This window comes from Acomys minous (assembly GCF_964271855.1).
Source record: "Acomys minous genome assembly, chromosome: 9".
NCBI classification, from domain to species: domain Eukaryota; kingdom Metazoa; phylum Chordata; class Mammalia; order Rodentia; family Muridae; genus Acomys; species Acomys minous.
The window spans coordinates 2715945-2731229 of NC_140490.1; the positions used below are offsets into that span (position 1 = coordinate 2715945).

General features: G+C 46.6%; 1 protein-coding gene across 6 annotated transcripts in view; it reads left to right on the forward strand.

The window, feature by feature from the left end:
* FERMT2 (FERM domain containing kindlin 2) overlaps positions 1-15285 on the forward strand; it is an 80000-nt gene that overhangs the window by 29494 nt on the left and 35221 nt on the right. For all 6 annotated transcript variants that reach the window (XM_084797082.1, XM_084797083.1, XM_084797085.1 and 3 more), the window contains exon 3: positions 471-704. In XM_084797082.1, coding sequence (XP_084653208.1) covers positions 471-704 — 234 coding nt within the window. The remainder of the gene's footprint in view (positions 1-470; positions 705-15285) is intronic.

Consider the following 15285-nt stretch of genomic DNA (forward strand, 5'->3'; position numbering starts at 1 on the left):
GCGGTTAACCATTGAGCTGCCTCTCCATCCCCCACCGCGTGGAGGTAGCCCCAGAAATGAGCCTTTTTATCTACTTCATGGACAGGCTGTGGTCCGTTCTTTAAAGCTGAGTTCGGAATCCACCACTCAGTTTTTATTAGTCCTTCCTATTCCGGTCCCAGGGCTGTTTGACTTCCGAGGTCAGGTTTGTTTGTGGACCCTGGGTATTTTTTCTGGGCTCTGTGTGCACTGGGTTTTGAGTGCTGAGAAAGTGTTTTCTCCACAGTTTCTGGTTTTGTTTTGTTTTGTTTTGTTTTCTTGCACCTATCTCTTAATGGTCTCTTGTTTTTCCTAAGCACCCGGTTTTGTTTTCTAATATCTATTGTTTGTCTTAAGTACCAGGTTTTTGTTTTCTGTATTTACTTTCTCTCCAGGTGTTCTGGATGGTTTTTTAAAGTGGGTTTTTCTTGTTTACTGTTTGTTGTCTACAGATGTAAAAAAAGATTGGTCGGACCACGCCCTCTGGTGGGAGAAGAAGCGAACCTGGCTGCTCAAGACGCACTGGACCTTGGATAAGTACGGGATCCAGGCCGACGCCCGGCTGCAGTTCACCCCCCAGCACAAACTGCTCCGCCTGCAGCTCCCCAACATGAAGTACGTGAAGGTGAAGGTGAACTTCTCTGACCGAGTCTTCAAAGCTGTGTCTGACATCTGCAAGACTTTCAGTGAGTATTCCTCTCTTCAGCAAGGTGTGCTGCACGTAGGACCTGCACACGGAGCTCAGCCTGGGGTATGGGTTGGGATGAGCCCTGTATGCATCTGTATTTGAAATTATTATTTACAGTTTTTAATGTTATTTTAAGATAAAGAAGTATTTGGGTTAAGATGGGGGCAAGAAAAATTAGATTTCCCCCCTGACTAGGATCATACATAAAACTTTTTTCTGATGACTTTACTACTTGGCAATAGTGGGGGGTTGAACCTTGGGACTGAACGCATGCAAGGCAAGTGAGTTTCCACTGAGCTACACCCTAAGTCCCAGCAGCATGGTTTGTCAGAGGGAGGGGAAGGGAGCAGGCATTGTTTTCAGAGGGTCCTGGTTTTCAGTATTTCCTTTACATAAGTCACTTTGATTTCGGTAATTCTGAGAGCTGGTGTCATTTCCTTTGATGAAGGCCTGCTCACTGCTAAGGGAGCAGCCCCAGTGTGAGGGCACAGCTCCTGTGCCTTCAGAAACAATATGTGGATCGCCTTTTACGTTGGCTGACCGGGTTATGGTGTAAGACAGGAAGCATTCGGTCATCAGAGAAAATGTGAGCTGTCGTCATTACCGCCAGCACATAATTCTTAGATACAGTTAATGATTTTCCAGATTTTAGTTCCAACTAGAGTTAGAACTCTTTCATACATAGGCTGCATTTTCCGATGATACTAGTAATTCATAAATATATTGGCCCCCTACAGTGTGATTTACTACACATCAGCTTGTGCAGACCATTTTCTGTGCTGTGTGTTTATGTGTGGGTATGCACATGTGTACACAGGTGTGGGAGCCCCTACAGGTGTCTGTCCTACTTGGTTTCAGCACTAATTCCTCTAAACAGGGTGTCTCTGGAACTGGGCTGTTAGCCAGCAAACCTCAGCAGCCCTCCACTACATGGAGTTACAGTCATAGGCCAGCTGTCTAGGTGGATGCTGGGGATTCGAACTCATGTCCTCACGCTTGCATGGCAAATGCTGTTACCCACAGACCTATCTCCCAGGCCCCAAGTATGTGTTTGTTTAGTACAATTTACTGTTGGGTTTTTTGTTTGTTTGTTTTTTGTTTTTGTTTTGCTGTTTTACAGTAATTGTGTATAGTTGCACTAGTGTTAATTCCCCATTCCCAGAGTTCCCTGTTAGTGGACATTTGGGTTGTTTCATTCTTAGAGCAAATATGTACTGAGGTTTAGGTTCTGGTTAGCATATTGTTGACAAGTTTTCAGTTGGGATAGCTTCAGGACTGCCTCCCAGCAGCTATAGTCACCTGCTAGAGCCCGATCCTCGCCCGGTGCTGTCTCAGGCCCTGGACGGAGGCTGGGCTGGGACTGTTGAGCCTTAGCACAGGCTCCCTCTGCTCCCTGAGTTTCTAGGTTTTTCTCATGGATTCTCCGTGTCGTATTTGAGGTTCTGACAGGGCCTCTGTTGATCAAGTCAGTATCTACTTTAGGTCTGTTAAGAATTAAAAAAATATATACATTTATTTATTGTATGTGAGTGCTCTGTTACCATGCACACCAGAAGAGGGAATCAGATGCCATTTACAGATGAGTCACTGTGTGGTTGCTGAGAATTGAACTCAGGTCCTCTAGAAGAGCAGCCCATGCTCTTAACCACTGAGCCATCTCTCCAGCCCCAACAATCATTTTTTAACCCTCTGAAATATGTGGTTTTTATTATTTTAAAACAATCTTAGAAATGCTTATCTTTCTCCTCAGTTTTTAGGCATCTTTTGTTTTCATTCCAAGGAACTTAAGGTGGCAGAGGAGAGATGCAGGCAGATTAATTCAGTTTTTATGTAATGCTTCTGGGATCAATCATTCATGTTTAATGGGATAAAACAAGTTAAAACACTGAAAAGTATAAAATCTACCTACTTCCTGTCATTTAGAATTAATAGTTGTCGATACTTTATCTTTTCTTTTTTTTTTTTCTTCCGTTTTTTGAGACAGGGTTTCTCTGTGTTAGCCTTGGCTGTCCTGGACTTGCTTTGTAGATCAGGCTGGCCTCGAACTCACAGTGATCCACCTGCCTCTACTTCTTGAGTGCTGGGATAAAAGGCATGTACCACCATGCCTGGGCCTACTTTGTCATTTTTAAGGCACAGTAATATAGGTAAAATTCTTGATTGCCATTCTCCTAACTCCCTTCACAAAGCAAAGCTTACTTTTTCCTTACTGTGATTAAAAGTGTGTGCTACCACACATAGCTCAACAGTTTAAAAAAATTTTTTTTGTTTTGTTTTTTAAGATTTATTTAGTATTAAGTATACAGTGCTCTGGCTGCATGTACACCTGCAGGCCAGAAGAGGGCACCGGATCACATTATAGATGATTGTGAGCCACCCTGTGGTTGCTGGGAATTAAACTCAGGACCTCTGGAGGATCAGCCAGTGTTCTTAACCTCTGAGCCATCTCTCCAGCCCTATTTTTTGTTGTTGTTGTTGTTGTTTATTGCTTGTGTGTGGCAGTGGAGCAAATGTCGTGATGCTGTCTGTACATGTGGAGGTCAAAGGACAGCTTTCAGGGACTGGTAGTGTTCTTCTGAGTGGGATTGAACCCTGGTCTTCAGCTTCTACGCTGAGCCGTTTCCCAGCCCAGGTCTTTCATTTTATGTTGAGTGTTTTCTCTCTGTCTTGTCTTTTCTGAATGATGATCGCTGATGCTAAGCTCTGAAAATGCTTTTCTGTATTTCTTTGGAGTATTGTAGTTTAGTGTAGTCTCGATGTGCTGTTCTGCTTCTTTCTTAAGGACATCCTCGGATGCTGAGACTGTGAGTGCGTGCCCAGCTCAGGGCTGAGTTCAGCAGCTTCTGCATGCACCCCCCCCCCAGCCATCACGCCCCCTTCCACCCCCCACCCCACCCAACCCCCCCACCCCTGGCCCTGCGCTTCCACCTTGTTAGTTGCTGCTGCTAGAGATGCTGTAGATTTATTTTTTTGAAGTGGCTCTAATCGCTCTGTCTTAAATTTTAGTAAGTTATATATAGTCTTTCACTTTCTGTATAATCACACCTCTTATAAATGAATCGTGTACTTTCCTTTTCATCTGTATACCTTGTCCCTCACCTTGTCTTAGGGAAACGAATTAGACCTTTGGTCGTGTTGACCAAGAACTGTGACAGTATTGTTGCATTGTTTCTGAAAATTTACTTCGAGCTTACGTTTTGTTGTGTTTAGGAACTATTCACCTATATTTTATTCCTAATACCGCAACTCATGAAAACACATGAAATGTACTTACATGGCGGTGGGGGTGCCAGTCTTACACCTAGAACACCCTGGGTGCCCTCATCAACTTTAGAACTCTAAATACTGCAGCATAGTTCCTAGTCCCCACTTTTACCATCCGTGTGCTGTCACTAAATCTTGCACTTTTTTTTTTTAACACTGTAAGATGTCTTTCCTTCCACATTCTCTTGTGAGTGAACATAAACGCGCGAGGGGGGTGGTATTTAAGTTTCTGTACTTACATTTCTCCAACTTCTTAGTACAGCTGTGTGCATGTGTGCATTGTTGTAACTGTCTTTACGACTGCTAATACTGTGCCATCTCAGCCTCCTATGCATCTGTCTTGCTGGCCTTGTGTTTTAGAATTTCAACTCTCTAGAGCTCTGGGATGAGACCAGGCCTGGCAGCTTGGCCCCAGCTCTGGAAGGTTCCACATCCTGTGTTTAGCACTACCAGCTGGAGAACAGGCTTCCAGAACTCGAGTGTGGGGGACTTCCCATAATTAAGCCATAGCAGCCGCAGGCTTGGAGGGCCGCAGGAAAAAAACGAGGACTTAAAGGTATAATTAAGTAAGTCTGGAGTGGAGGAGTGCTTATGGAAATAACCAAGGCAGGTGCCTGGAGAGATGGCTCAGAGGTTAAGAGGGTCATGAGTTCAATTCCCAACAACCACTCTATGGCTCACAACCATCTGTAATGTGATATGAAGCCCTCCTCTGGCCTGCAGGTGTCCATGAAGGCAGAGCACTGCATAAATAATAAATAAGTAAATAAAAGATTTAAAAAAAAAAAGAACTAAGGTGGAGACGTGGCCTTAAGTAATTCAGTAATCCAATCCCACTCATTTCGCTGTGTCTTCATATCTGCCCTCCGCTCTTGCAATCCCCCGTAAAGTAAACACACACACAAATCTCACCGTAGAAGCTGTAGTGTGTCACAGAGTGTCACACAGTGTACCTTTTGTCTGCACAGTTTTACTTGCAAATGTTCATTACAACTAGTCATTGGTCTGGTTCGAGGCCTCTGGCTTCTGCTACACCATCAATACTGCATTCTCACTGGACTCCTCTCAGATACCCTGTTGTTGCCCTGTGTCATGGAGGTCCTTCAGCTTTGCATCTGGAGGACCAGCCCTTCATGTGTGCCAGCAGTTCATAGGTGGGGTGTGTGTTGGGTGAGCTAAACCAAAGCCCCAATCTGGGCCTGGGTGGAAGCTGAGATGGTCAGCCCACCAACTCTCCCACACCCGCACCATCTGGGTGGTGAGCGCTCCAGCCTGGTTCCGGCTAGCTTACCCAGTGCCACAGACACCAGCTCTCATGCCTCCGAGCCAACTCAACCTTGTGCATACATGTACAACACACACACACACACACACACACACACACACACACACACACACACCGGCTCTGTTTGCTACCTCGATGCAGGGCCCGCTGTCCTGAGTGTTGCCCCGATAAGGGGGCAGGGCCAGCTCCAGCCTGCTGCAGGTGACAAGGGACAAGGGGGAGATGGCATCTCTCCTGTGCCCACACCACCTCATGGCAGATGAGTGGCAATGTCAGCTCCTTCCTGTCTTTGCCACCAGGGCCATCTCTACAGTGCTGCCCAGGGAGGCAGGGTGCAGGCGTCTCTCTAGAGTGCTGCAGCGGGTGAGAGACAGGGCCAGCTCTTCGCGGCCCTTGGATATCAACATGGTCCTAGAGAGCAGCTCATACCCAGGATGTCTTTACACGGGCCATGGATCTTGTCATAGACACAGACATAGCCCTCAGTGGCAGTGCAGGCTGGGACTTCACCATGCATGGCCTCAGGTGACCGGACAGGCAGCTCACACCAGGCTGTGCTCTCCTCCCTTCCCCCTCCAGAGCCACCTCTCTTCACAGCGCTCAACCCTTTCAGCTTCTCTCTCACGCACGTCTCACTTCTCTATCACAGACTTGCACATCGTACTGGCTCCTGCTTCGGTGCTGGCCGCGTGGTGGGCGGGGCCTCTGGGTGCCTTTACATGTTTGTCCAACCCAAAGATTGCAAAGGAAACAAACCCCTGGCCAAAGTTAAACACGGCACAGAGAAACTGTAATTCAACATAGAGTTGTCCAGGCTCACGGCTGAACCACCAGAGTCAACTAGAGAGGTTAGCACATAGGCTGGTGATAGGAAGTGAGCACAGCGCGGCATGTCAGGCAGTCGTGGGGCTCCGCCCTGCAGGTCTGCTCCTCTTCCTGGGTGTCACAGCGACTCACACGGCGATTGGTTTTCTCGAGGGAAGAAGGCGTAGGCCCACTGGCACTTGCCTTTGTTACTGCTTCTCTTGGTGGGCAGCGTGGTTCGCCATTTCCCAAGGAGCAAGAGCAGCAACAGCCTCCGAGTCTCCGGTTCTGCCTCCTCGGAGCACAACCTCTAGGCTTCTCCGCCTCCACCTTCTACCACCTGTTTTCTTGCTTTCTCCCCCATAACTCCACTACTTACTCGCTTCCCGCAGCGCTATCTCGGCACTCCCGGCCATTTTTAACTTACTTAGTTAACAGTAGTTGAACATCCTTCTTCTTGCTGAAAAATAGTCCTTGTAAGTACCAGAGGCTGTTAGCATTGGAAGGAAAGTGCGCGTGTTCGCTTCACAGGGTTGTTAAATCCATTTGGCAGTGACCCTGCCCGTGTGTGAATCATTCATGAGTGAAGTGTGCTTAGGCTTTTGTATGTTTTAATGGTTTTTAAAAGCTAAAGAGTGTTTGAGACACGTGAGACTGACAGGAACCTAAACACCCCTGTCCATGAGCAAGCTTGTGTGGAGCCCAGCCACGCTGCCCTGGCTGGCTGGTCGCTTTTGCATTACAAGGCAGAGTTGGGGCGCTGTAGGCAGGATGACGCTCTCTCTGTCTGCCCCATGTAGGAAAAGCTGCTAACCCTACCCTTACTTGGGGACACCCTGCTCATCCTCCCTCCACTGAGCGCCAGATGCTGACGTGACTCCGTCGCTGCTCCCTGGCACCACCTTCCCCTGTTAAGTCATTTAATATTCAAGCCAAGCGATTTTCCTCAAATTAAGTGACTCGCTTAAGTGCTGGTCACTGTGGTTTCATTAGCTGAGCTCTTCTGGGTTCTTCTCTGGCTCTTGATTGCTGTGAGAGAAGTAGAAACAACAGGAAGAAAGATGGCGTGGCCAGTGCTGCCACCATGTAATTAACATCAGGCCCAGGGACACGTGACGGTGCCAGCTGCTGGAAGGTCAGCGAACACACTGACAGCCAACTGAATGGGAAATTATCTAATTTTGCGGAACACCAACAACCTTTCCAAGGTTTTTAGAATTTTTGTTTTAAAAATTGGTTAAAGAGCTGGGCGGTGGTGGCACACACCTTTAATCCCAGCAGGTGGGAGGCAGAGGCAGGTGGATCACTGTGAGTTCGAGGCCAGCCTGGTCTATAAAGTGAGTCCAGGACAGTCAAGGCTACACAGAGAATCCCTGACTTGAAAAACCAAAAAGAAAGAAAGAAAAAAAAAAAAAGAAAATTGGTTAAAGAAAAAAAGTCATTGCTGTTTAATGATTAAGTGAGATTGACTTTCTTGCCTCTGCCTTTTTTAAACAAGCATTGCTGTCAGAGAATGTTCTTTATCCAACCTGTACGCTGGCATGCAGACGTCACAAAGGTCAAGCCAGGTCAGTGACATGGACAGTCTCCTCCCAGTGTTTGACAGTGTCTTAGGTTGGTGTTTACGGACTTGAGCGCAGTCTTCCCATAGTGAGATGACTTAGGCCACTGCTAATCCGATCCCATTTTCCTCTTCTGCCCTGCCCCTGGGGAGGGCAACTGTGTTTGGTAGAGACATACGTACAGTGAGAGTAGAGAAGATGGGAGGGTTTCCTGCAAAGATGAAAAGGAAATAATAATAATAATAATAATAATAATAATAATAATAATAATAATAATAATAATAATAATAATAATTGTTGTTGTTGTTGTTGTTGTTGTTCTGTACTTTCTGCTTATTTGTGCCCTCGAAGAATTTGCTTCTTTAGTCTAAAAATTGTTTAGCGCTTGTTACTTTATTTTCAAATCATTTTTCTCGTATATTTTGTTCTTTATAAGTTCATTTTTGGCTGTAGACTGAAATCCTAACTCAGCTGTGTTCTAAGTCGGGGTTTATATGTTCCATGGCGAGAGGTCACACGACAGAACTAGAGTGATGAGTGACATGTCTTCAAGGACAAGGCCCCGCCTTAGTTGGAGTGGCTGTTGCAGCAGTGACCACCACGGCCGAAAGCAACTTGGGAGAAAAGGGTTGTTTGAGCTCACGGCTCTCAGGTCATGCTCCGTCGCCCAGGGAAGTCAGTGTGTCAGGTTGATCTAGAAGTGGATTCGGGCAGGCCCCCTTTGGGGAAGGTACTTTTGGGCTCTCTTCCAAACTTGGCTGGGTGGAGCAGAAATTTCCCAGGATCTTCTTCCCTCACATCTCGCTGCCCACCTGGACCCCGCGGCTAGTCTTCGAGAGAGACTAGAGAAGCAGAGAGGTGCGAGTGTTTGCAGTCTCCCCGTGTTAGAGACAAGCAGAGAAGAGGGTTAAGCAGCGCTCAGGAGATTTGCCGGTCAAGCAGGTCTGCCAAATGCTTCTTCCTTAAGCCCGTAAGGAGCCAAACTAAGCAAAACGTAAAGATCAAATCATGGTTTTTGTTTGCTTGTTCTTCTTTTGAGACAGGCTTTCTCTGTGTAGCCTTGGCTGTTCTGGGCTTGCTTTGTAGACCAGGCTGGCCTCGAGCTCACAGCGATCTGCCTGCCTCTGCCTCCTGAGTGCTGAAATTACATGTATGCCACCACGCCTGGCACCAAATCACGTTAGAGTAACTAACGGTTTATGAAAACTATTGATTTCGCTTAGCTCTTAAAATTAATTTTGTGTGTGGGTATTTTGTCTGCATGTATGCCTGTGTACCATATGTGTAACTGGTGCCTGTTGAGGCCAGAAGAGGGTGTCAGATTCCCAGGAACTGGGACTATAGATGGCTTTTGAGCATCTATGGGTGCTGGGAATGCAACCTGGGTCCTCTGGGAATACAGCCAGTGCTTTTAACGGCTGAGCCAGGTCGCCATCCCTCACTTAACTCTCTGGCTGGCTTGAGGCAACCGTACAGGTAATGTTGAGTGCATCTTGACACGTGCACAGCAGAGCGACGGGGAGATCTCATCACCCTAGAGTTTCCTCAGTCCCTTTGCAGCTCCGACCCCACCAACTGCTCTGTCTGCTGTCACTATAAGGGCAGCCTTTTCTCAAGTGTCGTTTAAGCGTAAACATAGGGTATGTGGCCTTCCCTATATGTGGCTTTTCTGTCCTTCATGTGTATTTACCTGTGGTGGTTTGAATGGGAAATGTTCCCCACAGGCTCAGGGCTGTGCACATTTGGTCCCCAGTTGGCGACACTGTTTGGGAAGGTTTGGGTTGCACAGTCTTGCCGGAGGAAGGATGTCACTGGGACCAGCCCTTGAGATGTAACCTCCCCCGACTTCCAGTTCGCCCGTCTGTTTTCCGCTTCCTGCTCCTGCTGCCATGCCTGCTGCTTGTAGCCATGGTTTCTCATCAATTATAGACTCTTACTTTTCTGAAATTAAAAACCAAAATAAACTTCTTCTGTAAGTTGCTTTTGGCCATGGTATTTTATCACAGCAAGAAAAAGGTGGTAATACATCACCAATCTAAGGGCACGGTGGACTCTGGACCAGTGACATAGCCCAGCAGGTAAATGTGCTTTCCACTGTAACCTGAAGGCCTGAGTTCAGTTTCTGAGACTCTTACTGTGTAAGGAGGAAACTAATTTTGCAAGTTGTCATCTGGCCCCCTATATACAAGCCCACGCATACACATGCACACACACAGTAAGTAAACCAGAATAAAAAATGTAAATGAAGCTGCAAAACCCATCCACATATAGTCCTTACAGGAATTCTGGGTCACAAGGCACAGGACATTTAAAAGAATGAACTTCCCCAGCTCCACTGCAAACCACCCCTGCTATTACGTCTTCTGACCCAGCGGGACTTGACAGTTCCAGGTGCCTGCTGTGGTGCTTTAAGTAAGACTATCCTCCAATAGTCTCATATATTTGAGTGCTTAGTCACCAGGGAACGGCACTGTTTGAAAGGATTAGGAGGTGTGGCCTTGCTGGAGGAAGTGAGTCACTAGGGGAGAGCCTTGAAAGAAGCCCATGCCAGGCCCGTGTGTGTGTGTGTGTGTGTGTGTGTGTGTGTGTGTGTGTGTGTGTGTGTGTGTGTGTGTGTGTGTGTGTGTTCTCGTTCTGTCTCTCTGTCTCTGTCTCTCTCTTCCCCCCCATCTCTCTCTGCCTGCCTCCTCCCCAGCCCCCACCCCCATCTCTCTCTGCCTCCTCCCCAGCCCCCAGCCCCATCTCTCTCTGCCTGCCTCCCCCCCAGCCCCCCCCCATCCCTCTCTGCCTGCCTCCCCCCCACCCCCCACCCCCATCTCTCTGCTTAAGGATCAGGATGTAGCGCTCACTACCACTCCAGCTGCCTCCCTGCTACCCTCCATGATGACAGTGGACTGACGACTGAAAAGTGAAGCAAGCCCCAAATGAAATGCATTCTTTCCTAGGAGTTTCCTCAGTCATGGTGTCTCTTTTTTGTTTTTGTTTTTTCAAGACAGGCTTTCTCTGTAGCCTTGGCTGTCCTGGACTTGCTTTGTAGACCAGGCTGGCCTCAAACTCAGAGATCCACCTGCCTCTGCCTCTTGAGTGCTGGGATTAAAGGTGTGCGCCACTATGCCCGGCTCAGCCATGGCGTCTCCTGCAGCAGTAGAGCAGTGAGTAAGACCCTTGAGATGTGAGCATTCTGGTGGACGAGAGTCCAGTTGAGTATGGTTGCTCATGTCTATTTTCTTGGGCAAAGTTATGATCTGAATCTGAAATGTCTCCTGCAGTTGATGTTTTGAAGCTTGTTTCCCAGCTTGTGATACTAATTTAAGAAGCTGTGGAACTAACTGATAGAAGCAGGTCACGAGGAACAAGCCTGATTCCAGGGCCCTTCTGGCACTATTAGCATAGACCCTACACAGGCTTCCCCACCCTGACGGTCTGAAACCACGAGCAGAGCTGTCTTTCCTCCTTTGCGTTCTTTCTTTCTGCCACTGCGCTCAAAGCAACACAGAGGCAAGCTGTGCTTGAATTCTTTGCCCTACTCTTGGAAGATGGGCCATCTGGTAGACCCTACAATCATGTAGAAGCTTTATTGGGCGTGTTTTTAAAAGAGTTTCTTAGTGTGTGGCTAACCTTTTTAAAAAATGTTACTGAAATAGAAAAGTTCTAATGTTTGTGAAAAGCAATCTGTGGCCTCTCTTTTCTCTCTTTTCTCTCTTCCTTCCTCTCTGTTAAAGAGTTTTTAGTTGTCCTTTGTGGCCGAGTTGTCTCCAGCGGTGACTTCTAAGCTATGTCTACCTTTTGTCTTCCCACTTCAGCCTGGCCTTGAGTTCAGGATGGGTGTGAGCACAGCTCAACACAAAATCATCACCTTACTTAAAACATTATCAGGTTTTTTCCTTTGGTTTTTACTTTTTATGTAACTGGATTTGTGCAGCTCTTGAGCAGGAATTTTGTAGGTGACAACAGTGTCATAGAGGCAGGCATGTCCTAAGGTGATGTCTTTTGGGACTCCTTCCACTCTTCCTGGTGGGAACATGGTTTCTGTCATGGGTCCTTTCCTGTTTTCTGGTCTTGAGTGGTGTTTGCTCACAGACACAGGTCACAGTTCAGCCAGACTCTAGGAAACAGCGCTGCAGACTTTGGGAGAGCTCTCTGTAAGTAGAGCTCCCTTCTCTATCTGCCCCATCTAGCCGGCTTCCCCTCCCCACCTCAAGGGTCTCGACCCAGCAAGAGCTTGCTCTCTTGGCCTCTCCCAGCCTCAGCTGCCTTTAGTAGATTGGCATAAGTAAAGCCAAATCCATCCCTTTGGCCTTTCCTTTATTAGTGTTTAAATAAAGGGTAGTAAATCCAAGTTCCTGCCACTCCATCGTCATTAGACCCTCCGTTCTTAATTTATCCTAGGATTTTCTCTTAACTCTGTCTATTGCTTCATAAAGCCATTGTTATTCAATAAAGCACTCTAGGTGCAAAATCATTCTTTCCCTGGGGTTTCCAATTGACCACGTTCAAGGCCATGTTCATGGTGTCCCTTCCAGGTTCTGTCTTCCCAGCTTCCCAGAAAGTAAAAGGCTCCCTCAGCCACCCAGACACACATGTACCGAGAACAGGGTGGTCACCCTTAGCACTACTAATCTTGTCAGCTTGTTGGCTTTAGGTTACCATGGAAGCAAGTCTGTGGGCGTGTCTCTGAGGGGTTGTCTATATTGAGGTGGGAAGACCCAAGCCGAATGTGGACAGCAGCACCTTTCTGTAGGCTGAGGTCCTGGACTAAGCAAAAAGGAGTAACGGGAGGCAGCACAAGCATCCAGTCCGGCGCCTCTTCCTGGTCCCCCACTCCCCAGTGATTGTAGCTACAATGTTGCTTCTGGCTCTTGTTGCCTCAGCTTCCTGTCATGGCGGTTGCGTCCTCTAAATGTGAGCCAAAAAGAAGCCATTCTTTGTTGCCAGTTGTGCAGTATTTTGTCACAGAATTAGAAAAGAACTCATCACATGTAAATACTAACCTTGCCTGCGGATCCACCCGCCCTGCACTGAAACCCACTTCTGTCACCTCGAGGGTTATTTCAGGCAGCTTCTTAGGTGTTCATTTTCTGTCCGTTCTTGTTCCATTTGGTACTCCTTAAGCAGAAACATTTTAAACATTTTCTCCAGAGGCTGAAGAGATGAGTCAGTGATTGAGACTGCTCCCTGCTCTTAGGGAGGACCAGGGTTTGCTTTCCAGCACCCATATTTGGTGGCTCACAACCAACTGTAATTCCCCTTCCAGAGACTGGTCACCCTCTAGCCTGTGCAAGCATGACATACGACTGCATGCATATGCACATATGTACTCATGAACACATACATTGAAAATGTCTTTTGTCACGTTTGATCCCCACGTTTTTCTCTTTTATTTTCCTGGGATGGAGAAATAGAGCTTCCATGAGGTAAGGAAAGTATGAGAAAGTGTCAGCAGGATAAATAATTTTAAGATGTTTATCGAAACTATCTTTATTCTGCTTCTTATAGAATTATTAGATTGAAAGTTTCCCTCTTAAGAGTTTGGAAGTCACTGCTCAGAGGTCTGATGGGTTCCAGTGTTGTTATTAAATCTTGATAATGTTTTCAATTTTTTTCTTTTAATTAAAATGAGTTGTTTGTTTGTTTGTTTGTTTGTTTCTCTGTGTACCCCTGGCTGTCCTGGAACTCACTCTGTAGAGCAGGCAGGTCTCAAACTTTTTCTTTTAATTAATTAGTTAATCATTTTTATTTTTATATGCATTGGTGTGTCTGTGAGGGTGTTGGATCATCTGGAACTGGAGCTACAGACAGTTGTGAGCTGCTATGTGGGTGCTGGGAATTGAACCTGGGTCCTCTTGAAGAACAGCCACTGCTCTTAACTGCTGAGCCACCTCTCCCATCAATACTCTGAATTTTCATTTTCATCTTTTCTTTGTGGACTGCTTTTTCTCCTTGGAAACTTGTGCGACTGTTTCTGTTGCATTTTGAACTTTTATAGCGATGCTCCCTGGTTAGGGACTTATTTCCATACCTTTTTCTGGAGACTCCTGACCAGGGCCTGCTTCTTATGTGAAATGTTACTGTTTCCTTGCTCCTTCTTCTCCTTGGCATTTCATCATTTGCCTTTGGTGCGTGCCATTGGGTCATATTCTTGGGTTGACCCTCTTACCGACTACATCTCTCCTGTTGTGTTTTTTCACTGTGGCACCACACTTTAATTTGTATTGCTTTGTGTTTCCCCAGAGTGTTTGTTGTATAGATAATCAATAAATTTAAGGTTGTTGGCTTTTTAAAATAAAGTTGTACCTCAGTGGACTAGTGAACACGCGTAGAACACCTCGCCTGTTGTTAATATCTTAACACCTCCTAGTCTTGGCTTCTTTGATGTCTTGTTCCTTGCACCTGGCAGTCTTTTTCTTGTCCTGTGTTGTTTTGAGCATACTAACAAGAACTCGGACACTGAGCTCTGTCCCTGACTTCCATATATGAAACTGCTAGCGTTTCGTTGCCACCATAAGGAAGGATCATAAGTTTGGCAACTGAAAACAACACAGTTTTTATCTTGTAGGCCGAAAGTTGGGTACAGCAGCATGGCTCACTTGGTCTGCTTAGACCTTTGGCTCTCTGTATCCTCCTTGAGACTCTGAGAGTCCGGGTACAGTCTGGTTCCTTGTAGTCGTAGGAATGATTTTTTCCACCATTTCTAGAGAGCTCCTGACTTCTCAAGTTTATCTGACCTTTCTTCATTCACCTCTCTTGTGCCTCTTTCCAGCATCTCTTGTTTATAAAGGATGGCGTGATATTGGACCCATCCAGATAACCCAGAATTCTCTCTCCTAAGCTCAGTTGCTTACTATCTTCATGGCAGTGTCCCACACTGTTGAACTGTGGGGGCAGGGACAGGAATCTTAGGGGCGTCTCTAGAGTTTCTGTACTGGAAGTCCTTCTCATGTGTCTATTCATAGTTAGTTCAGTGATGACACACCCTTGATCCCGAACAGGGAGGGTGGGGCTTAGCTCACTGCCCTCTGCAGTCCCCACACGGAGGCTTTTGGTGCTCAGCAGCTCAAGGACGCAATTATGGGCTGTTAAAGTTTTCTGTTGACAGGATCCTAATGGTGGGTTAGGTGAATTTAACACAGTAATGGAGCAGGAGACCAATGCAAAGTGCGTTTCCATCTACTGCGCCTCGCTGCTAGCATTTGGCCCTCACTGCTCTCTCCTGTTGACACTTGTCCACAGTGCTCAGCCAGATCCTGCTGTTCCATTTGACTTCTTGTTGTTGTTGTTGTTGTTGTTGTTGTTGTAGTATTTCTTTGTGGGTTTGTTTCTTTGAGGCAAGGTTGCTCTGTGTCGCAGGCTGGCTTTGAACTTGTAGACGTCCTGCTGCCCCAGCTTCTGAGCGCTGGGGTTATAAGTGTGTCCCATCCCGTCTGCCTGACAGTCTTTCCTGCTTTGTGCTTCCCCCTTTGAAAACTCTTTACAGGCAGGTGTTTGTTTGTGTGTCACTCTGGAAAAGTAAAAACAAATGCAGGGGCGCATTATCCTTACTAAACCAGAAACTCACAAGAAATGTTTTCAAGAAAATCTAAAGTGATTTTCCTCAAACAGCCTCTGCATATTAATTCTTAGTTCCTCTGTCTGTAGCCCCTATAATTTTATGTGTGTGTGTATGT